The following is a 21,870-nucleotide window of genomic DNA, read 5'->3' on the forward strand; positions in this document are numbered from 1 at the left end:
CATCGACGCGCATTACTTGCCAGCGCAATTTGATTTGAAGCATCGACTTAAATTTCTGCTTAATAGTTTCATCGCTTTATCAAGAAGTCAAGCTGCAACTCAGAACCAATTGCATAATCTTGGCAGAAGGGACGAGAGGATATATGTCGTCTTTAATGATAAAATAAAGACTAATTTGTCAGAAACAGTCTTCTTAATTCAGATGACAGAAACAAAAGAAGTATTACAGCAATTCTCTTAGTGGTCATCTGGCTAGATATGCTACTCAGATTTTTCACTTCACGAAGAAGCTATCACACAAACTCACAGCATCATTCCTTAAGTTAAACAGTCTGCATCATAGTATTGTCATTCAAATTTCTGGCACTTCAAGTTGATCCATGAAAACTTGGAGTACAAACATACATTGCGGATCTTGTTTTCTTACTTCTCCATCGAAGACAAGTGACATATTAAAAAGTAGTTATGACACAGCTATACTCGAGTCGACCAAAAAGTAAGCAGAACGAAAGCAAGTACGGGCCGCATAGTCCACGTCCCGTAGACTACCAAACATTGCATGGTTTAGGCTCGTTCAACGGGTCTTGACCATGCCATGCTGATTCAATTTTCACTTCACTGATACCTCCATATGGAACAAAGAAAGACGCCCAACTTCGTACAGTAAGCCATCAAAATCGTTGACGACGATTACTGCGCAATTCTATATAGACCATGTTCGGCAAACTATAACTTTCTAATCTTGAGGCAAGCACCAACCTATTCCTGTCAAGTCGAACCATCATCAAATCTTTATTAAGTGTTATATGTGGCATTCCAAGAGACCAATATCTGGTATCAAATTGAGCTGCTTATGTTGTGATATCAAAAACATTTATATACTGGTGCAACATGCAACATACCTGGCGGCATTGTTGATTAGCACTAAACATCTGCTTTGGCACATACCGCGTAAAAGTTAGATGAAGATAAACATGTCCCAAGTCAGTTTGAGCATGTTTTATGGCAACGGGTGAATTTGCTGCTACTACTGTCCCAACGCCATTGCGTGTGTGAAATTACGTCAACCCCTGAATGAACAGAACTCGAGAATTTAGTCCATCGACATTTGCAGTTTAACTTGAACAGCTTTAAAAACTTTTCTTCTGATTTAAGATGACGACTATTGCATATATTAATTCAAATTAATTTAATATTTACGTCCGGAAAAACAAGTGGTCACAATATTTGCAGAGAGCTTGAGACGGTGAGAATTACCCGTGTGCACAGAATCATTAGAATCCAAATGAGTGACCGAATCTGAAAACCCGAGACAAATCTAACTTACTTTCTTTTGCAATTTTGCATCAAATCTGTGTCAGTGCCATAGGTGCTGTGATCGAAGTCTGAATTCAGATAACGCAAACAGCTGTACGCCTGACATTTCTTCATCGCCGTAGATAAACAGAGGTACAAGTCAACGCAAAGTTTAATCCTGTACGTTTCAGTGTCTGGCCTGTAAATTGAAATAACCTGCAGCAGCAATAGTTCGTATTATAGAGCAATAGCTAGGCTTTAAAACATTTTTCTCAAATTCTCAAGACAAATCGAGTTGAAGACAGATCTGATCTACATTTGCGCCAGACTATTAGCAAAATGCATTAATTGACCAATATGGCATTCTCTATGTCCATCTGCATACAAAACTGAAAGTGATAACTACCCTCTTTCGCCATATACCAAGACCTGCTAGCACAATGAACACTACCCACAAGAATTTAATCTACAGCACGCCAGACCCTTAACCACTACTCGCCTGTCCCATTAACGGTGCACTCTCGTTGACCAGCGGCGACGAGAGCGCAATCTCAATTTCTTCCAACCCTGGAGTCCCGCTTCCTGACCGGACCCCGGTAGACGAGGACTGCGACGAGGAGACATCTCCAAGCGCGCGGAACGCTGAGATCTCGTCGTCTTGTTGTTGCGTTGCCCTGTCTTTTTCGGGGCGACTTCGACGATCACGGTGCACAGCCGCTTCAGATAAGTCTATCTGATTTGAGCGCCATGGTGGTAAATGCTCTTCCCAAATCAAGTCGATTTCTTCTAAGGTCTTGCCCTTTGTCTCTGGAAACATGAAGAAAACATGCACGGTCATTAAGACGCAGAAGATAGCAAAAATAATGTATACTCTCCATTGAATGTTCTTGAACCCGGGAGGAACGCAGAACGCTAGCAGGAAGTTGAAGGTCCAGTTGACCGCGGCGCAGAATCCGTTGGCAGTTGCACGCTGCTTGAGTGGAAAAATTTCAGAAACATAAATCCAAATACCAGGACCCCAAGTTGGCGCAAAAGTGCCGACAAAAAGGTAGTTGAACAGTATGATTGCCATGGCTGGAACACCGGAGTCAACTACCCACCGAATCTCAGTGTTTCCGTTGAGCGAATCGACGTAATGTCCATAAGTTCCCATGATTCCACCAACAGCAAAAAGCCAGATTGCCATTAAAACGGAACCAGTAAGCAGAAGCGGGCGCCGTCCCCAATTGTCAATGAAGAGCAGCGCGGGAATGGTCATAATCACATTGACAACGTACTGAATAGAAGACGAGATTAATACGATATTGCCTTCGTAACCAGCCATGGCAAATGTGTAAACAACGTAGTACATCATGACGTTAATACCAGTCAGCTGCTGCCACATCTGAGCAGACGCCCCAACAAACGTACGCATGCGTGAACCCGGGGCAAACAGGTCCCAAACCGAAATTTCTTTTGACATTCTATTGAGTCTAACAACCTCTCGTATTTCTTGCATTTCAACTAGTACGTCGGCGTGCTCAGCATCACCGCCACCCTGAATGTGGGCGATCACGTTAGTAGCCTCGTCCCATCGGTCCATGGTGGCCAGCCATCGAGGAGACTCTGGGAAAAACACAAGCGAACCAAGAAGCACAGCGCCAGGAACAATCTGCGTAGCCCACGCAATTCTGAACGACTTTGCTCCGTTTAAGAACGAGCACGCATAACCAATAAAAAACATAATCATGACCCCCCACGTAACTGACCATTGAAAAGCGCCTACTAGTCGACCTCGGATTCGCTTCGGACTCAATTCCGCAACGTAAACTGGTACTTGAGAAGAGCAAATTCCAATTGCAATTCCGGAAATAAATCGACCGACTACAAGTTGAGTCGTATTGCGAACAGTAGCTTGGACGATTGAACCCACAATCCAGATAATTGCGCCAATTTGAATTGCATATTTGCGACCGAAAGCGTCTGAAACGCGACCAGAAAACAACGAGCCAGCAAATGAACCGGCCGCCATTGCAGAGGTTATCAACCCTTGAATGACATCGTCTGGGTAGTTGAAAAATTCCCGGTACACAGGGTTATCGACAAATGCAGAGACAGACGAAACGTCGAAACCAAAAAGCATACCACCTATTGTAGCGGCAACAGCAACGATATATGGATTATACGTCTTTAAGCCCATTGTACTTGTTATGTGCGATATTTCCCGGCAGTAAACAAAAAAATCCAAAAACTTACTCCATCTGAGATATCAAGACGAGTTCTCTATATTGGCTCAATTCGATAGAACCGGCGAGCCGCACCCGGATACAAAGTAGGCTTAGTTAGGATATGATCATCCCTTTTAAGTTAAGGCCCAACATCAAACTACGTAATAACTTTTTCGTATTCAAAAAAAACTTCAAATTTCTTTGCTTTACTCAAAACTCCTTCGCCATAAAACTCCAGATTCACTTCCTTTTGGAAAAAAAAAACTTAATGAGAACAAGCACTAAGTGCTGACTTTTCTGCCGGTGAAATGTCACAGTCAGTTACTATGAGATTGATATGTGCCGACCTTGCCTCCACTGATTTGGTCAGGAGCACCCATTCAGCCGTTTTCCTTTTAACTCCACTCAAATCTATGCGCTCCATATTTTTATTCATAGCAACCAAGTAGCAGATAGCTTTCCATCCTTTTGAAGAAACTTTTGCCCGTCGAAGCGAAAGTGATTTGAGCGATTGAGACGATGCAAGAGATGCAAATATAGGCCTCGCTAAGTCATCTGACAGCGACAAATCGTTCATATCAACGTCAGATACAGGAATACAGGCGATAAAGTCTGCAATCACTTGCATCTGACCAAACGATGGGGTCTCACCATTAGACTTGCCAATTTTGAGTTTCTCCATGTTGTCATGATGACCTTTAGCTTGATCATATATTGCCGGCGCTGGTCGCAGTTCACGTAATTTGCAACACCGTACGTAAACTCGAGCGAGATCTTCGGAATCATCCGGCTCATCAGGTGTTGAAGACAATGATCCTGAGCGAGAGCGATCACTAGAAACACCACTGACACTGGCACGTCTACTGCCCGGATTTGAACCCGTCTGTTCTTTAGCTGCAGGTAAAAGCGTGTCTAACGCATCACTCTTTTCTTTTTTTGGAGACGATGCCGGCCCGTCAAGCAACAGCACAGCCTTCTCAGCAACAACGCTTTTTGGCGGTTTGGCCACATATCTGCAAGGTCTAAAACAGTCTAACCCAGCAGCGACGGCGCGATCATCGAGTGAAGGAGGAAGACAAGCAGTCTTTGATGCGACAGCGGCTGCTATTGCTTGTCGTTTCTGAACCAGAAGTGCTTCTTGATATTTCAATGCATTTCTGATTTGACAATACAGAGGTTCTCGTGTGATTGTCTCGTCATCAATTTCTTCAACTTTGAAGGCGACACGCTTCATTTTAAGAGACTGAAGCTCCTGTAAAGGACAAACTTGTCTGTGTGAATTCTTATTAAACACCGTCCGACGACACTCGCGAGATGGTAAGCATGACTTCGATGCAGACATGCGTCTGAAAGCAGAAAAGAATCCTTTTTCAGGTTGATCTTTCTTTATTTCGTCCTCCTTTGGTTGATCAACCACCTCTTTGAAGGCGGCTTCTGGTTTATAATCTGCAATGTTGACGCTCATTTGCTCTACTGGAGTCTCATGAGATACTGATCTGCGAAGTGAAGAACCAAAAGATGAATTTGACTGTGAGGCCAATTGGTGTGAAAAATTGTGAATCCATGAGTTTCGCCGTGCCCGTTGTTTATTCTCCGATTTTGACTGATATTCACTTTCAGGGGCATCGATTGAAGCGGAACGAGAGTGGAATAGACTTGACCTCGTATTTTCGAACGTAGAAGCCATAGATGCAGCAGGGACTTGTACAGCAGTGAACATTATTACTATTATGAATGTGCTAAATTGCTAAATAGGAGCATGAGAAGAAGTGGAGTATTAAAAGGAGAAACGGAAGCTGCACTCGAAGGGCAAGTTGCAACCTTAAAAGTTCGACTGTGTGCCGCAGTGAATGAGGGCAAAGATGATCATTATGGCGTGTTTAGGGTTTTAAAACCAACGAGCCCATAACGGAAGTCATGCGGTGATGTCACGCGCCACTCAGTTTTCTAGCCACCAGCAAGCAACCGCCACAGTTTTTTTTTATACATGGTAAAATTACTATATATTTTGTTCATATTATTAGAATATGTTTTTTATTACTGAAAATTCAATGGCAGGCTGGAATGATCTACATGAAACAAGTTACACAAGTAACATACTCGCTTATTTTATTCAGGGTGATCCTGACTTTAAAAGTGCGGGGAAAAAACCGCACGTGAGGAGGGTAACCCTAATTTATAATTACCCGGCTCACATGTAATTGGACTTAGGGTTTACTTAGGGCACACGCAAAATATTTTTTCCAGTAGAAATCTGAGTTTACCAAAATTTACTACTGCACTTTATACTACAAAATACTATACGCAAGACAACAGGACGGTTAAAGGTAAGAAATTCTCTTATAATGCAATGATGAATTTTTGTCGCCCCAATCATAAGACCCATTAACCCGGTAGTCTTTGATGATTCGACTCTTAGCCAAACAAAAGAATTTTCTGATGCATATTTCGTTCTTTATTAAATTGATTTGATGAACAGTGCTTACTTAATTCTAGTTTTATCTCTTCAAGCGTATGTTTCTGTTATGCCTTCTTGAATGTATCTGAATGTATATGATGAACACAATCTTTTCCATGCTAATCATGAATAACAAATGATTATATCTTATATTCGAAAAGAGCTCTGATATTCATTACTTCACCATACGTCTCGTATTTGTCTTAAATTCACACGCTGACAGTTGTAGATATAGATGCGTACCATGGCTGATTCTGTACGCGCTGAGTCACTTAATGCTGCAATCTCGGCCGTCCGGGCCAGGATTACCAAGTCTGCGACCGCAAGTTCAATGCCGGAACCGCGTTTGGTAGCAGTCTCTAAACTCAAGCCGGCGTCTGACATTCAGGCATTGTATGACACTGGGTACCGTCATTTTGGTGAAAATTACGTTCAGGAAATGGTAGAAAAGGCGGAGATTTTACCGAAAGATATTGCCTGGCATTTCATTGGATCGTTGCAGTCAAACAAATGTGCGACTTTGGCTGCGATTTCAAATTTATTTGCGGTTGAAACGTTAGACTCGGAAAAGAAAGCAAAAAGATTGAACGAAGCTCGGTCGCAATTGCCTGTACTGAATGTGTTTATACAGGTCAACACGTCTCAGGAAGAATCGAAGTCGGGAATTTCGCCTGAGGGTGCATTGCCATTGGCAAGGTACATCGTCAACAGCTGTCCCAATCTCAAACTCATGGGTTTGATGACCATCGGCTCTATTGCACGTTCTCGCGCTTCTTCCGAAGGCGAGCACAACCAGGACTTTACGACTTTAGTCGAGACCAGGGCCGCAATCGAGGCAGCACTGGGCGTGCACGGGTTGGAACTAAGTATGGGTATGTCTAGTGACTTTGAAGACGCAATAAGTCAGGGCTCGACCAACGTTCGCGTCGGCTCTCAAATTTTTGGAGCCAGGCCTCCTAAAAATTCGGCATAATGATTTCTTAGCATCGTTTCAGTTATACAAGGTGTTTTTTAGGTTGCATGATCGGCGTACGGCATAATATACTTTGCATTTTTTGAATTTATTTCTCGTCATACACTACTTGACTACTTATAACCCAATTAAATCCCCATTTCCTGCAGAAATAGCAGTGCCGATGCCGTTGCCGTTGCCGTTCGTATGATGTCCATTCATGTATCCACCGTTGTCCGCTGCCGGTGGCTGTGCCATTGAGTTGCTTTTCTTGAGGTACGACGGTTTCCGCTCGAGGTCATGCCGGACATTGCGGGTCAGCAGGACAGACGTGCGTTCCGGGAACGGCGGCATTTCGTCACAAATTGTTCGGAGTAAGTCGTCGGTCGGCAGAGTCGCGAGCACGACGTACTCACACGCGCGTTGCTGCAGTTCAGAGTCGAGACTGCGGGTGTAGCTTTGCAAAGCTTGGAGGACCTGGGCCTTAATTTCGGGGAACAGATTAATGAACTTAATGTAGGTTGACAGCAAGATCGCCCGTGTTCGGTTTGTGCAGGTCTGTACCTTATCCTGCAACGCCACGAACTGCTCAATAGGTGTGCAGCCAGCCGTGTCTGCAATCAAATGGCCATACTCGCCTAACACGTACCCGCCAATCTTGACCATGGCCTCGTAATATGTTGGGCCTTTCAAGTATTGCAGCAAAGTATGTGCCGCATACGGTTGCAGGTCCTCGTTGTTAATCACAATCTGGACCGCGCGCTGCCAAACCTCGTCGCTGACGTAGTCGCCAGCTATAGAGATCAGTTTAAGGATCGTGTCAATGTACCATTTGTAATCTGTCGCATGCTTCTCGGTCAAGATGGCAATCTTGATAACCATGTCCTCCCTGATTGCAAAATCTGCTACCTCCAGATACTTCAACAGCTCAGCGACAATGGCATTTGCGTTTTGGGGTCCACACATGCTGTAGAGCAAATCCAGTCCTTTTCGTCTAACCGAAATGTCACGATCCCGCAATGACGCCAGGATGATTTGCTGGTGTTTCCGTACTTCAGTGAGATCTTCAATCCGTGACGCTAGGTTAGCCATCGCGTCCAATCCGAGATAACGTAGGTTTGTTTCCCGACTTGAAATGAAATTTCCTAGCCGTGCAACGACTTTGTGCATAAGTGCCGGATCAACATCAAGATGGATTGCGAGTGAGATGGCTTCAAACAGAACGGCGTTATATGCATTGCTATGCTGCACATTAAGTGTCCGCTCCTCTGAAGCTTCAAGCACATGCTGCACCACATCCAACACACCAGCCGCCGAGTCCGGATCGGGTGACTGCGGGTATATTTTCAAAATTCGAAACAGCTTAACCTGTAGCCATGGGTTAGGAATTTTGTAATACAAGTAATCTGGAGTGATTTGGTTCTCCAGCAGCATGGACTTCAATCTGAACACTGCGCGCGGAAAAGCTTTTCTGTATGCCTCTGGCTTATCGGTTGCGAGTTCCAGGATCAGTGAAGAAACAGACGTAGCCACACCAAGATCGTTCTCTCCTAACAACCCGACAATTCGATCCGCCCATTCAACAGGTACAGTCGATGGCAATTTGCGATACAGCCTGAGCAAGGTCAATGCTGCCTTCTTTCTCACTATTGATTTTGTGACACTATATACTCGTTAAAACGGACATGCATGAGAACAACAAATTGAAAGACGTACGGAGATATTAAAAGTCTGTGCACATCACTAGCAAGCGACTCTGCCATTTCTCTACCGCCCACATTGGCAATAGCATGGAGTGCTAAACAGTTAAACAATTCATTCTGGTCATTTAGATCCTTGCGGATACTGTTCACGACCAAATTGATCAAATCATGGTTCTCATTCAACAGCAAACTCGTAGCGAGATAGCCAATTTGTTTTTCTGAAAATTTATTTGAAGCCACCAAGTTCAATGCTTCAAGATGACCGAAATCAATGGTGTAGCCCAAGATATAAATGTATAATAGCTGGAATGTAAGCCACTTCATGTACCTCATATTGATGTAAGGTATCCACAAACCTTGCACACGTATTTTTTCTTCTGATAACCACTCAAGCTTGAATCCTTGAACTTGAGTCTATTCAATTGAGTCAACAATGCCATATAAAGGCCCTTAACTAGCAATATTACCTGATATTTGCCAGTTCCTTATTGATCCGACGTTCTTCTAGTTCACGAGCCCGAGCATTTCTTAGATCAGCGATAAACTGAACGAGCCCTTAACAATATTAAATCTGCCATACCACTATCTACACCCAAACACTCACCTCTCATAGACGACATTTTGCCGTCTGTTTAGTTAACTGCACTCAATATTGAACGAGTTGTCGAAATCGCCGCTCAATCTCCCGTCTAGTATATGCCCTAACCCAGATATAAAGATGTCGACGCACACTTTGAACATTAGCAAAATCATAAACGGACCACAACACGCACAAAAATCATGTCGTCGCAAGAGTACAGTGGCGATGTAGACATGCAGTATCAGGCTCCGATTGCTGGTGCGAACGTGATTGATATCCCTTTACGCGACGACCAGGAAGTCGTTACGCTAAACCTCGACACTGACTTGCCTGACGATCCAACTGAGCTTTGCGACTTGCTTGAGAACGAAGATGCTGGACGCCAGTTCTGGTTAGCGATTAGTGTACGTTTCTTTTGTTTGGTTAGTTATGTGAATAAATGTCTGACTGGCGAAAGACTGCGTACAGCAAGCTTGGAAAGATTGAAGAAGCCATTGAAGTCATAATGAGAGGACTTACAGGTGGGATTTGTTACAAATTACATAGAATGGCATTGACCTTATATAGCTCCTGTCGTCGTTAAGGGCACAGAAATGGACAAGACCCCATTCCACACTTGCTTGACGTGGTTATACTTAAAACAAGTTCGCGAAGCTCCAAAACATGCACATTCGACTTCGATCGCAGATTCAAGCATAAAGACAAGCGACTCGTTCTTACAAGCTGCTACTTCTGAACTAAACGTCGCATTTCAAATGTATAGTTCATGGCCAGTTAACATTCTAGCACGAGGTGTGTGATCTGTTCTGGGGTTGAATGACATGTACTAACAACTTAGGCGTGTTTTTTCTATTACAACCGTTAAAAGCAGACTCACTTGATAATGCACTGCAAGCCTTTGACAACACAATTAAGGTCGTGAGTGAACCAAACCTGTTTGCGTTTCTAGGACGTGCAAGAGTGTTATACTCGAAAGAAAATTACAAAGGCGCACTTAAGTTGTATCAGCAAGTCTTGGTCGCTCGGCCAGACATGAAGCCCGATCCCAGAATTGGAATCGGGTTGTGTTTCTGGAAACTCGGGTTTAAAGACGACGCAAAGATGGCATGGGACAGAACGTTGGAACTCGATCCGGACAATACGCCTGCAAACGCACTGATTGGGCTGTATTATCAAGACAAAGCTTATCAGAATGTTGCCGCGCCGGAGTTTGTGGAGCTGTATGGTACAGCGTTGAAGTATACACAGAAGGCGTACAAGCTCGGTGGGCAGAAAGTGGCATTGGCTGGGATCGGTTTGGCAAGTTACTTATTTTCAAAAAAGGTGCAGATGGAAACCGTTATTAAATTATGTGAACGAGTGATTGATTACACTGACGTTCCAGCAATCACGTCTGATGCGTACTTTTGGATCGCCAGAGCGTATCATTATCAAGAAAATTACGAACGTGCAATGACAAACTACCAGTGGGCACGAAATGCAAAAGCAGACAACGTGTCGGCAAAGGTCGGCATGGGTCAAATCCAAATTATTAACAAAGACTTGACTGAGGCCAAGCTGACGTTTGAGAAAGTAATTCAAGACCATCCAAAGTGCGCGGAAGCAATGCTGCTGCTCGGATACCTTTACGCGTCAGAATACACCCACAGAGCCGCGACGGCTGTTGTCGGATCAGGAAATACGGCAGCTGAGAAAACGCTTGCCAGCGAGAAAACAAAGGCAAAGAATTTGCTGGAACGGTACTTAAAGCTTGTCGAGTCACCCACCGGGCTGTCTGCAACTGAAATCGATGCTCATATTTTGCTGAGTAGATTGTACGAAGACGAGAGCATTGATCAGGCAATGGCATCGTTACAACCGGCAATGGGAATGCAGCAGTCACTTTACGGTGCCGCGAGCCCTCGTGTGCTGAACAATATGGGCGTGTTGAAGTACCAGAAGGGACAATTCGACCAGGCTGCCGGATTTATTCAGTCGGCCATAGAGCAGCTTGCGACCGCGACTGTTGATGACGAGCAAAAAGAATCATTGATAGTCACGTTGACGTACAATCTCGGCAGACTGCAGGAACAAATTGGTAGGATTGACGACGCCAAGTCTGCCTACGCGAAGGTGGAGGTTCTGATGCCGGGATATGTAGATGCCAGACTGCGACTGTGTTATTTGGCTTTAAAGGATAGTGAGGATGGCGGAAGTACAACGCCGGAAGAAGCAATGAAGAAGATGCAGGAGTTGATTGAGACTGAGAGCGGTAATCTTGAAGTGCGTGCGTTACATGGCTGGTATTTGCACCAGCATCAGCGCAAGCGACCGCCACCTAAAAACATCAATGAAGACATCGAGCAGCGGCATTACAAGCACACGCTGCTGTACTATGACAAATACGATATTTATTCTTTGACCGCGATGGCCAACATTCATCTTGCTGCGGCTCGAGAGATGCGGCCGGCTAGCGAGGCCGACGCGGATAAGCGCAAGCGGGCATACGAGCGGGCAGTAGAGTTGTTCGACAAATGCTTGCAGCTAGACGGGAATAACGCGTACGCGGCTCAGGGCATTGCAATTGCGCTTGCAGAGGAGAAGAAATATAACATTGCGGCGGGTATTTTTGGAAAGATCCGTGAGACGTTGAACGATGTGTCACCGTTTATTAATCTTGGCCACTGTCTGACTGAGATGAAGAACTATAGTCGCGCGATTGAATGCGTAAGTTTTAAGTGTGATGGATATGGACATGCTGACATATTTAGTATGAAATAGCGCTGGACCGGTTCCAAGGCGGTCGCAACGTGCAGACCATGATGTGTCTCGGACGGGCGTGGCTGCAGCGTGGAATTGACGAGATGAGTTTGGAGGCGGTCAAGACGGCGCTGTCGTGGTCTCTCAAAGCGCTTGCTCTTTCGCCATTGAACGTGGCGCTCAAATTCAACGTCGCGTTCTGCCAGTTTCAGATTGCGGAAGTTGTCAGACGGATGCCGATGACTGCGCGCAAGATCAGCGACATTGAGGCCGCCGCGAGCGGGCTGGAGGAAGCCATTGTGTGGATGGCTGAGCTTGCTGGCGATAAGCACCCGCCGTACCCGTCTGCTGACATTGAGCAGCGCGCGACGATGGGACAGAACACGACGAGACGACAACTCGAGCGGCTGTTGGCGCAGCAGAAGGAATTTGAGGAGAAAAACGAGGCCAAGCTCGAGGCGGCCAGACGGGCGCGGGAAAGTGGGAGCACGAACGGGTCGGCTGCGGTGTCTGCTGCGACGACGCCAGCATCTGCGCCTGCTGCGACGGTGGACACGACCGCGTAACCTGTACTTTACGTTTGTATCATAGATTGAGATCGCTATTCAAATTGGGATGATTAAAAGATTTGGAAGCGTGAAACGAAATGAAATTTAATACATGTGATATTGCAAAGCAGACGCATAATTCATTGAGAGATTTAGAAGATAGAGACTTTATGGATGCGTAAAACAAACATGACATTAAACATCTAATTACACAAAACAGACGCATAAAATATAGAATAATCTAGACAATGGAGAAGCTATCAGTCTCAACCTTAATTTCTTTTGTAAACGGGACCGAGTCGCCAGATTCGACGCCGACCACGTCGAGCACATCAATGTTTGCGAACGGCGACGTTTTCTTGAAGTAGATTTCCATTGGGAAGAAGTCCGACTCGTCGTCTCCTTCTGCCGAGAAATCAAAGCTGCCGGACGCGGTACCTTCGGCCTCGCTAATATTGGGGATGTGCCACAAGATGCGGTCGCCTTCGTGGTCAAACTCCGAGTCCGAGTTGACTTCAACCGCTTCGCTGGGGACCGGGACCGTGACCGTGACGTCTTCAAGCACCGCGTCGTCGGACTGCAACTCGTACTCAATCGTGACCTGGTATGTATTTGGACCGCCGGCCGAGAGCCAGCATGTGAAGCTAAGTGGGAACAAAGAGTCGTCGCCTTTCGACGTCAGCCGCCATCGCAGGACGCCGAGCGGGTGGTTGTTGGACGGGAATCCTTTGGACGCGTCCTTGAGCCCGATCAGCTTGCTCGAGCTAAATAGCGCCTTATCGACGTTAGGATGAGTTTTGAAGCTGGATGCGTTCCCGGGTAAGTCGATCGCGAGCCTGATCTTGGCTAGAATCGGGTCAGCGATCCGAAGCTGCAAGTCGCCTTTAACTTCAACACTCTGGACAGCGCCGTCGCGAGCAATTTGGCCGCTCACAGACTCGACTATGCTAACCATGACGCCAGTGTTTGAGGCATATGGTGACACGACCGCAGGCGGAGCCGATACAGTGCGTTCGGGTTCTGGGGCGCGCACCAGAGGCTCGGACTCCTCAATCCCAATCTCGGAGCGCACGTGCTCATACATGTCTGTTGCCTTTGACTTCTTGCCAAGCTGCATGCCTTTGCCTTTTGGAATTGCTCGCGGAGCCCGACGGGACTCGTAATCGTAAGTTGGCTCAGCTAGGGTCGCAGGAGCAGAGTACTCGCTCGCGGCCGGAAAAGAAGATGATCGTGACATGGACGAGATGCCGTTTCCGGAAAGACCACGTTTGCTATTTTCTCGTCGTTGCATGTCAAACTGTTTCGCACGACGTTTGCGTTCTTCGTTTGCTTCCAATTCCTTGTTCTATATCGTTGTGAGCGTATTGAATGACAGCACAAAGATATACTCACCCGTGCAATAATTTCCTGAATCTTCTCTTCATGACTGTCCATCTCCAAATTGGTCTTAATTTGTGGAAGTGACAGGTTCTCTCTATATCCAAGTGCTACAATCTCATCAAAGGCACTTAGCAAATCAAATGCATTGCTCAAGATTTCTCGTTCATCAACCGACTTGCAAAGACTAGTCACGATCTGCGAAAACAAATGCAACGTGTCGATGTCCTGTAAGATGTTTGATTGCCGGTTCGTGATGAGGACCATGTACAGCTCTTCGAGCGGCTGGTACACGTACCGCACGTTGTCATCTTCAACTGTTGTGTGCTGGGTACCTGACTGAGTAAGTTTCGGAAATGCAGCTAGAAGTGCCTCGATCCGTGACTTTGGCATGTCTCGAAATTGTCGCGAAAGTACGGCTTTACCGCCTCGAGTACAGACAGAGGCTGCTAGGACGACCTAAGGGATACGTGTCAGTACATTTGAAGAATCAGAGTAGAAGAGCAGCCAGAACACAACATAAACATACCATCTTTATTCAATTGAGCAATTTTGATCTGACCCAAGTCTCTTTTTGAGTGAGAAATTCGGATTGAACTTTTTGGTGATGATTTCAGTCAAGTTTCGAGGCCTTCTCGAGGCAGCATATGTATGCCCTTACCCTGCTGTATTGTAAGCGTAGTGTATATATGGCATAAATAAGTAGTATTATGGCATGAGATGCATATTGCGTAGACTGCACTTAGTCGCCAACACCCTCCCACCATTCAAGACGAGACTTATTTTGTTGATACGAGAGAAGCTATTGAGAGGATTTCGTGGAATAGGTATTGTTTTGTTTTTCTACTGATATTCTAGGTAAAATTGCGCACAAATCGGCCCTAGACACTCTTGATATGTCAACAGCCACCCTCCCACAAAATCTATCGCGATCAGCTGTCTCCACTGCACCGTCGTCAGTCCTGGGCGACGCTGAAGAAGATTATAACATGGACCAGGGTACTGTGCCTGTGCCTGTGCCTGAGTCCGACGAGGACATGTTGGCAGTTGACGAGGACGTGGACGAGGATGACGAGATGCAGATGGACGATGACGTTCAATTTGCACAGCACACCCTGAATACAATTATGCAGCAAGATGCAATGCCGTCGCCACCGGAATCGATGCAAGAAGATATTGAGGACGGGGCAGATGAGGATTTGAATGACGAGGCACCGGTTGAAGTTATGGACGATCAGTTGCTTGATGCCATCACTCCAATGCCAAGATCGCCTGCCATGCAGCCCGCTGAACCTGAGATCGATCTTGCTCTGGACGAAAATGTTGAAGTTGGTGTTGGTCTTGGCGATAGTGATGTAAACGTCACAGAGACAATAGACCCGGTTGAGGAAGTGGTTGTTGACTCATCTGCACCCCAAAGCACAAAGACCAGCGAAAACATGGCGCCTTCAGCCAAGGAAACGGCTGCGGAAGAGACAGTTGTAGAAGTTGAAGAGCCGGAGGATAACATGTTGTCTGAGGCTGAGGTCGTTGAAGTGACCGAAGTGGTTGAGATTGTGGACGACAAAACAGATTCGCCTTTAGTCGAGAATGTGATTGAGGATGTAAACAAGGTGAATGGCGACACATTTAAAGAAATTAATGAAAAGACTGAAAAAAACGCGGAACAAGATACAGAGAGACAGGAACAGGTGGTGGAGCCGGAAGAAATTGAAAAAATAGTTGAAGTTGAGATCGCGCCAGAGCCGGAAAACACACAAGGCTCAGGACAGGATCCAGACGCAACTCGGTTGGAGATGCGGAGTATAAAAGCCGATTTTCCACAGATCTGTGTACTGTTAAAACGCGACGACGAATTTTTTGTGCTCTGTCCGTCAGAGAGTATTGAGTCTGATGTACCGCAGATTTTGGATGACGATTTTATGTTATCGCAGCCTTTGGAGATGTTTTTTCCGCTTTTGCGAGGAGTTTTTAGCGGTAGTGTTGCCGACGACAGTGAGCTTCTGCTTGAGATTCCGCAGCTCAAGCTTTCTGTGACAGAGGTATACTTTTTGTAGAAATGTGTTTACGTTTGCTGATCCAATAGGACAATACTTATACGCACGAAGTTACAGTATATGATTTAGTTGAGTTGTATGATAATCTGTGTGGCGCCGAAGCAGAAGCGAAAGTACCAAGTGTGCTGGAGATCAAGTTAAAGACCCAGCCGCGGTTTATATCAAGGTTTAACTACATTTCTGAATTGATTCGAAACGGACATGGACTGTCTTATTTGAAGATTCAAGATGAGATGAATTCTGTTGGCGAAGAATCTGATAATTCAAACGAGCAAGTCACAGTTGAGACTGGAGTCAGTGATCCTGCGGTTTCTACTGAATCTGTCAATGATCCTACGGTTACTACTGAATCTATCGATGATCTTGCGGTAAAGACTGTCGGCGAGCCTACAGCTACTATTGAATCTGTTGCTAAAGGTATGTGATTGGTGACGATTGTGAGAGTTTAAATAACCTTTATTTAGACGTGCAGCCTATTGAAGGCTATGCGGCAGCCAAACGAGATCATGAGGATGTTGAAGATGGTAAATGAGTCGGTTTTGATTATGATCCTGGCTAATTATAGTAGTTTCGGTCAAACGATACAAGTCGACAGAGACGTAGTAAGCAGAATCATGTGATTAAAGTTTTCGGGTGATGAACTGACCAGGTGGTATTTTTTGATAATTATATTGCTATTTCTTTTTTTTATTGTTTTTTTTTGTATTATAGTTCTTGTTTTTGATTTTGTTTTTGTTTGTGTTTTGTGTTTTATATGTTATGTACTGATGAACCGGCTCATGAACTGGTTTAACAAGTTGAACGAGGAGAGCTGGCTGAACTGGTTTGAAACAATATTACTTAAAATGGTAATCCTAGTCCGAATGTAGCAATCAACGGTGTGCCCCATAATTCAATGAGCTTTTGTCGAACGAACAGATCAGAGGACGCGACTTATGAAAGACCGTGAAGTTTTTGATTTTGAGTCGTTCTTTTTTTGAGTCGTTTTCCTTTTTATTCTCTTCATAAGAAGATTGTCATTGTTTAGGAAGTAAAGGAGAGAACAAGTCAACAAAATGTTACCAATTGCATTAGAGGACAAGTATATTGGACTAGGACTTGCTATAAGTAGTAGTCTTGCCATTGGTGATTGACAGTTGTATATGAGGGTATGAGTAATGACTGATGTAATGCTTATAGGGACAAGTTTTATTATAACAAAAAAGGTGAATATCATGAGATCAACAAGAGGCTGAAGTTAATGTAGTGCAAATAGGGTCTAATGGATTCTGCTAATAAACACGGATTTGAAGGAGACGGTTATGAGTATTTAAAGAATCCGATTTGGTGGGGTGGAATCGTTACAAGTGAGTTGAATTGAGGAAGGGATATCTGGGTCTGATGAGAATACACAGTGATCATTGGAGAAGTCGCGAACTTTGCAGCGTATACGTTTGCACCGCCAATCTTAGTGACACCATTGGGAGCTTTGAGTGTGTTGATTGGGTATGACGCCGCTGTTGCTGGCTGGAGGAATATAAGCTGATGTAGGTAGTGCTGTACTGGCTGCGATCTTCTTGAAGGAAGAATTAGGCGTATTGGGAAAGATGGGATGTGCTATTTGTTTAATTGGGTCTATTATCATCGTGCTACATGCACCACCCGATAAAGAGATTCAAACTGTGGACGAGATCTTGATGTACGCATTACAACCAGGTATGTGCCTTGCTCTACAGCGCAAAAACGATATGGCTGATTACGGACAGGGTTCATGCTGTATTGTATCGCAGTCGTAGTGTTTGCAAGCGTCATGATTTACCGCATCGCGCCACGGTACGGCCGCAGGTCACCTTTGATTTACCTTTCAATTTGCTCATCCGTCGGTTCAGTCTCGGTCATGTCAATCAAAGGGTTTGGCATCGCAGTCAAGCTGACGTTGAGCGGCAACAACCAGTTCACGCACCCGTCGACATATGTGTTTGCAATTGTCGTGGTTGTGTGCATCCTGACGCAAATGAATTACTTCAACAAGGCTCTCGACCAGTTCGACACGTCAATCGTGAACCCGATTTACTACGTCACGTTCACGACATGTACGCTTGTCGCGTCTGCAATCCTGTTCCACGGCTTTAATACGACCAGCTTGGTTAACACGCTTTCCTTGCTTTGCGGCTTCCTCATCATTTTCTCCGGCGTCTACCTCCTGAACTTTGCGCGTTCCGACCCGGCGGCAAGAATGGTGGACAGCATTCCGATGGAGAATGGTATCGCCAGCATACAGTCGCGGCGCAGTATCCAGCTCGGCCGGTCGAGTTTCAATCTCCATCGGCGCAGCAACTCGTTGCGGCAAGAAGCCAGGCTGATTGGCGAGTACGAGGAGCAAGGGCTCGGACTGACCCGGCTGGACGAAGAAAACGACGTGTCCGAAGGGTCGAGCGAGAACGAGTTCAATACGTACAACAACACAATTAAGAACAGCAGTAGTATCAAAAGCAGGTACTCGTCCGAAGTAAGCTCCCCCGCACTGGACTCATGGGACAGGGGGTTTGATTCCCCGAGGACATCAAAGTCGGACCGGCTGGTGTAGGCGTTTTTTTGCTTTTGAATGGTATCGGAAGCATTGTTTACTTTTGCTTTTTAGTTGTCATGTCAATATATTATGTACACTATTCTACTGCTCACCAGTATACTGTGAGTACTCTACAGGCCATATCAATGTATTATGCCTTTTTTCTGCGTCATACCAGTATTATGTACACTATCTACTAGTCACCAATATGCTGCGATTGTATGTCATATCAATGTGTTATGTTTGTTGTCATGTTTATTCTACATCATAGTATGCACATCACCAATATATTACGATCGATTAGGTCATACTAATACTATGTACACTATCTACAAGTCATGCTAGTATATTATGACTATTCTACACACGCAACACAGTACTCCCCATGCACGTCGAACTTCTGCCGGCCGACAAAGAACTGGTTCTCGGTCCCGGCGCCAAACACACCGTCAAGTGTGACCTCTTGAGTCGTGTTCGACGACCCGTCTATAAACTCGATCGGCGCAACGCACTCAAAATACAACCTATGCATCTGCCCGTTGCCAATCGCAAACTCGGATTCAGAAACTGAAGTCTCGCCCGTGGTGGCCATAAACTGGATCTTTGCGCCTTCCCGAATCGTAACGTCAGGATCAAGCACCAGCATTCCCGACCGCGCGCCCCAGCCACCTCCACCGGCAATTACTTTCCACCGCGCACTGTCATCCAAGACCGCATACACCGACCTTGCTTTCTGGTCTGGTCCGGACGGCGGCGCGCTGAGAGAGTGCTGCATTGGCGGCGGTTGCTCTAGGAAGAGCGATGCCGCGAGAGAGGCTTCGAGGAACGATGACGCAGGCTTGCCGTTAATGGTTTTAATGATGTTATCTTTCACCGACGTGACGTATAAAGTCTCGGCGGTTTCCAGTACTTTAATTGGAGGTTTGCGGTCGGTGGGCTGGAATGAAATATCAAGAGGTACGGCTAGGTCGAGCCGGCTGTACAGAACCGGGTTCTGGCCAGGTTGTTTGGCAACAATCACGCCTTCGACTCCAGTCTCAAAAATCGTGTTTGCAGTCTGGACCTTGACGCTCTTGTCCCCCGAATTAAACGACAGCGAAAGATACATCCGCGACAGAGTCCACTGCTCACCCCCTTTGGCCACGAACCGGCCCCTTGCTGCCAGATCCGTTTTGCCGTCTGAATGTGTGTGCCCATGTGAGCTATGCTGTCGGGTCCGGTCAAGTGTGATACCGTGCTCGACCGTGATTGGCTTCGCGGTGTATAAATAAGAAATACCGTCCCGCTTCGCACCGGGTGGCACGACGTCGACAATCGCGCCGAACGTGGCGTACGTACTTTTACTCTCGGCGACAGCAGCGTATAATTCGTTGGCGTACTGCGGCGTCGCGAGCACGAGTAAGCTTTCAGGCTTGAATTTGACCGGCTCGACCAAGTTTGAGACTGCATTCATCAACGTGAACGGCTCAGCCTGCGCGACGGCCGTCGGTCGCAAGATTGTGCCCATTGAGAACCGGGTCGAGTATTTCCGAACACATGGACGTGATAACCGGAAAAATCGTGCAAGTAAATGCATTTTGAACTGCATTTGATGAATTGCCCCGGGATCGAATTTTGTCTAAAATATTGACACTAGACCCTTACATATCACGCCAAATACAAAGTTCAGGGGTGCATTGAACCTGCATGCGCGGGCCCCCTTATCGATCGATACGTTTGTCCTTAGATTATTAATCGTGGTAATGCGGGAAGAAGAATGATTAGAGTGGGTAATACCGAGTAAACAGTAGACGCGTAGTAAGCAGTAGACCTGTAATTAAAGGGTGGCGTCGGAGAAACAAAGTTCCGTGGCTCGGAAGGGCTCGGCACCGACAAAGGTCAACTGTTCGTTGACACGTATTCTTATTGACAACTGCACGGACACAAGATGAAGGTTTTTAGAAGAACGTCTAAAGGTGAGATTTATTATATAATAGAGAGCAAACTGATTAGTTAGAGGATCCAGAAGTGCAAGTTGTAAACGCGATTAACTCGTTTTGTGCGAGGGGCAAGGCAAAGAAAGGTCTGTTTGGAACAAGTGGCGAAGTCAAGATCGACGAAACGCACGACGATGTTACGCAGCTACCTGTGATTGTTGAATGTGCGCAGGCAACGGCTAATGCAGCGCGGGAAGCAGTCAGGGCGACACGGAAACAGCTGGACCCGAAACGGGGCGGGAGCAGTGCGTCGCAGTGTCGGGCCGTGATGGTCTTACGGATTTTGGTCGATGCTGGGTCAGACAATGTTTTGGCGCAGGTAGAAGAGGATGAGAAGTTGGTTTCGGTTGTGAGGAGTGTCATGAGACAGACTGGGGATTTGAGTCTGAGGCAGATGATGATTGATGCGTTGGCGCATTTTGCAGATAAGAAGGAGTTAAAGAGGCTGAAAGGTGTTAATGACGAATATAAATCTAGAATTGGAGGAGAGAAGATGAAGGAGGTCAATATAGAGAAAATAGAAGGACTGATTGAGGAAGCAAAGTCGAGTGCGGGGTTGTTGCAACAGGTCTTGAGTACCACGCCTCCCGCTCAGATGGCCGGTAGTCCTTTAGTGATGGTGAGCATTCTATTAAGCTAGTGGAACTGAGCTGATGAATAGGAATTCTATGACCGATGTACGAAACTGAAGACCAAGATTCAGTCTTATCTGTCTAGAGAATACGACAGTCCATTGCAAGCGAGTATCATCATGAATTTGATATCAGCCAGTGACACCATTGATACCGCCATGGATCAGCATAAACTGTTAATGGATCGTGCTGCTGCTCTTGTGAGTCCTCCGAGAGAATATTACGAGGAACAAGAGGATGACCAAGTGAATATGAACGGACACGTACGAGATCAAGTTCTGGTTGACCCATTTCCTGATGAGGAAGATGGACTTTACGTGAGTGATTGAGTGCTTGAGTGCTTGAGTGAATGCGAGCTGATGAATAGGATTCGCCTTCTCGAGACTATGCCCGTGTTATATCGTAGTTCTTATGGTATACTCGATCGTCTAACATCTACATACACTGTACACTATATACTACACTACACAATACTCTATAACACAGACTATACTATACACTACTATACTTCTATACTACTGAACCTGCTCTATACCATACGCTGTACTCTTACTACACCGCAGTATACCATAGTATACCATACACCTACATACACTATACTATACATTTTGTATATTTTATACTATATATATTATAGTATAGTTATATATTATACTATAATACGCTATAACACTATAACACTATATACTGAAAACAGAACAGAAATGTCATTTGCTCGAATACTCCGTCCACGTCACTTCCGACCTCTTATCAGCCGTCCCATTCTTTTCTCCGTCCCTCTTCCACCACAGCAACAA

The 21,870-nt window shown here is 45.6% G+C and overlaps 10 protein-coding genes across 10 annotated transcripts; 5 read left to right on the forward strand and 5 right to left on the reverse strand.

Moving 5' to 3' along the window:
* Positions 1-1,780: 1,780 nt before the first annotated feature.
* On the reverse strand, positions 1,781-3,475 carry V1512DRAFT_249702 (general substrate transporter; the record flags this gene model as incomplete). Its single annotated transcript, XM_066914630.1, has 1 exon — positions 1,781-3,475. One exon carries the CDS (start codon positions 3,473-3,475, stop codon positions 1,781-1,783), a length of 1,695 nt encoding a protein of 564 aa, XP_066769494.1.
* A 197-nt stretch (positions 3,476-3,672) lies between these two features.
* On the reverse strand, positions 3,673-5,338 carry V1512DRAFT_267414 (uncharacterized protein). Its single transcript, XM_066917274.1, has one exon. The coding sequence runs from the start codon at positions 5,221-5,223 to the stop codon at positions 3,769-3,771; it is 1,455 nt and encodes a 484-aa protein (XP_066769495.1). The 5' UTR covers positions 5,224-5,338; the 3' UTR covers positions 3,673-3,768.
* Positions 5,339-5,750: 412 nt separating this feature from the next.
* Positions 5,751-7,154, forward strand: V1512DRAFT_267420 (uncharacterized protein). Its single transcript, XM_066917275.1, has 3 exons — positions 5,751-5,830; positions 6,000-6,015; positions 6,191-7,154. The coding sequence occupies exon 3, from the start codon at positions 6,197-6,199 to the stop codon at positions 6,932-6,934; it is 738 nt and encodes a 245-aa protein (XP_066769496.1). The 5' UTR covers positions 5,751-5,830; positions 6,000-6,015; positions 6,191-6,196; the 3' UTR covers positions 6,935-7,154.
* Positions 7,004-9,267, reverse strand: V1512DRAFT_267422 (Clathrin/coatomer adaptor, adaptin-like protein). Its single transcript, XM_066917276.1, has 5 exons — positions 9,221-9,267; positions 9,084-9,171; positions 8,973-9,030; positions 8,630-8,919; positions 7,004-8,576 (listed from the first exon to the last, which is right to left on the reverse strand). Exons 1-5 carry the CDS (start codon positions 9,234-9,236, stop codon positions 7,052-7,054), a joined length of 1,977 nt encoding a protein of 658 aa, XP_066769497.1. The 5' UTR covers positions 9,237-9,267; the 3' UTR covers positions 7,004-7,051.
* A 5-nt stretch (positions 9,268-9,272) lies between these two features.
* On the forward strand, positions 9,273-12,698 carry V1512DRAFT_229890 (uncharacterized protein). The gene is made up of 5 exons (XM_066913928.1): positions 9,273-9,600; positions 9,654-9,717; positions 9,764-9,988; positions 10,035-11,902; positions 11,947-12,698. The coding sequence occupies exons 1-5, from the start codon at positions 9,397-9,399 to the stop codon at positions 12,499-12,501; spliced, it is 2,916 nt and encodes a 971-aa protein (XP_066769498.1). The 5' UTR covers positions 9,273-9,396; the 3' UTR covers positions 12,502-12,698.
* V1512DRAFT_243253 (uncharacterized protein) lies at positions 12,629-14,470 on the reverse strand. Its single transcript, XM_066914312.1, has 3 exons — positions 14,390-14,470; positions 13,876-14,319; positions 12,629-13,828 (listed from the first exon to the last, which is right to left on the reverse strand). The coding sequence occupies exons 1-3, from the start codon at positions 14,390-14,392 to the stop codon at positions 12,725-12,727; spliced, it is 1,551 nt and encodes a 516-aa protein (XP_066769499.1). The 5' UTR covers positions 14,393-14,470; the 3' UTR covers positions 12,629-12,724.
* A 155-nt stretch (positions 14,471-14,625) lies between these two features.
* Positions 14,626-16,798, forward strand: V1512DRAFT_267427 (uncharacterized protein). Its single transcript, XM_066917277.1, has 4 exons — positions 14,626-15,902; positions 15,947-16,334; positions 16,382-16,441; positions 16,486-16,798. Exons 1-4 carry the CDS (start codon positions 14,757-14,759, stop codon positions 16,518-16,520), a joined length of 1,629 nt encoding a protein of 542 aa, XP_066769500.1. The 5' UTR covers positions 14,626-14,756; the 3' UTR covers positions 16,521-16,798.
* Positions 16,799-18,750, forward strand: V1512DRAFT_267429 (magnesium transporter NIPA-domain-containing protein). Its single transcript, XM_066917278.1, has 6 exons — positions 16,799-17,042; positions 17,097-17,122; positions 17,173-17,263; positions 17,312-17,402; positions 17,452-17,612; positions 17,663-18,750. The coding sequence occupies exons 1-6, from the start codon at positions 16,973-16,975 to the stop codon at positions 18,481-18,483; spliced, it is 1,260 nt and encodes a 419-aa protein (XP_066769501.1). The 5' UTR covers positions 16,799-16,972; the 3' UTR covers positions 18,484-18,750.
* A 70-nt stretch (positions 18,751-18,820) lies between these two features.
* V1512DRAFT_272607 (uncharacterized protein) lies at positions 18,821-19,972 on the reverse strand (the record flags this gene model as incomplete). Its single annotated transcript, XM_066917692.1, has 1 exon — positions 18,821-19,972. The coding sequence occupies one exon, from the start codon at positions 19,970-19,972 to the stop codon at positions 18,821-18,823; it is 1,152 nt and encodes a 383-aa protein (XP_066769502.1).
* Positions 19,973-20,392: 420 nt separating this feature from the next.
* V1512DRAFT_255068 (uncharacterized protein) lies at positions 20,393-21,479 on the forward strand (the record flags this gene model as incomplete). Its single annotated transcript, XM_066914795.1, has 4 exons — positions 20,393-20,420; positions 20,462-21,060; positions 21,103-21,390; positions 21,441-21,479. 4 exons carry the CDS (start codon positions 20,393-20,395, stop codon positions 21,477-21,479), a joined length of 954 nt encoding a protein of 317 aa, XP_066769503.1.
* Positions 21,480-21,870: the final 391 nt, after the last annotated feature.

Source organism: Lipomyces arxii, assembly GCF_038497795.1.
Source record: "Lipomyces arxii strain Phaff 12-163 unplaced genomic scaffold V1512scaffold_25, whole genome shotgun sequence".
Classification (NCBI taxonomy): domain Eukaryota; kingdom Fungi; phylum Ascomycota; class Lipomycetes; order Lipomycetales; family Lipomycetaceae; genus Lipomyces; species Lipomyces arxii.

What these genes read in the sequence shown, in the direction of transcription:
- V1512DRAFT_229890 (XM_066913928.1), top strand. Translation starts at nt 9,397, where the DNA reads ATGTCGTCGCAAGAGTACAGTGGCGATGTAGACATGCAGTATCAGGCT. An exon ending in AGTTCTGGTTAGCGATTAGT is followed by an intron (nt 9,601 to 9,653) that starts GTACGTTTCTTT and finishes GACTGGCGAAAG; the next exon opens with ACTGCGTACAGCAAGCTTGG. An exon ending in ATAGTCGCGCGATTGAATGC is followed by an intron (nt 11,903 to 11,946) that starts GTAAGTTTTAAG and finishes TGACATATTTAG; the next exon opens with TATGAAATAGCGCTGGACCG.
- V1512DRAFT_267420 (XM_066917275.1), top strand. Translation starts at nt 6,197, where the DNA reads ATGCGTACCATGGCTGATTCTGTACGCGCTGAGTCACTTAATGCTGCA.
- V1512DRAFT_267422 (XM_066917276.1), bottom strand. An exon ending in AAGGAACTGGCAAATATCAG is followed by an intron (nt 9,031 to 9,083) that starts GTAATATTGCTA and finishes TCAATTGAATAG; the next exon opens with ACTCAAGTTCAAGGATTCAA. An exon ending in CACAGACTTTTAATATCTCC is followed by an intron (nt 8,577 to 8,629) that starts GTACGTCTTTCA and finishes ACGAGTATATAG; the next exon opens with TGTCACAAAATCAATAGTGA.
- V1512DRAFT_243253 (XM_066914312.1), bottom strand. An exon ending in TTCAGGAAATTATTGCACGG is followed by an intron (nt 13,829 to 13,875) that starts GTGAGTATATCT and finishes ACAACGATATAG; the next exon opens with AACAAGGAATTGGAAGCAAA.
- V1512DRAFT_267427 (XM_066917277.1), top strand. Translation starts at nt 14,757, where the DNA reads ATGTCAACAGCCACCCTCCCACAAAATCTATCGCGATCAGCTGTCTCC. An exon ending in TCAAGCTTTCTGTGACAGAG is followed by an intron (nt 15,903 to 15,946) that starts GTATACTTTTTG and finishes CTGATCCAATAG; the next exon opens with GACAATACTTATACGCACGA. An exon ending in TATTGAATCTGTTGCTAAAG is followed by an intron (nt 16,335 to 16,381) that starts GTATGTGATTGG and finishes ACCTTTATTTAG; the next exon opens with ACGTGCAGCCTATTGAAGGC.
- V1512DRAFT_267429 (XM_066917278.1), top strand. Translation starts at nt 16,973, where the DNA reads ATGTTACCAATTGCATTAGAGGACAAGTATATTGGACTAGGACTTGCT. An exon ending in GTTTTATTATAACAAAAAAG is followed by an intron (nt 17,123 to 17,172) that starts GTGAATATCATG and finishes TAGTGCAAATAG; the next exon opens with GGTCTAATGGATTCTGCTAA. An exon ending in GATGTACGCATTACAACCAG is followed by an intron (nt 17,613 to 17,662) that starts GTATGTGCCTTG and finishes GATTACGGACAG; the next exon opens with GGTTCATGCTGTATTGTATC.
- V1512DRAFT_267414 (XM_066917274.1), bottom strand. Translation starts at nt 5,223, where the DNA reads ATGTTCACTGCTGTACAAGTCCCTGCTGCATCTATGGCTTCTACGTTC.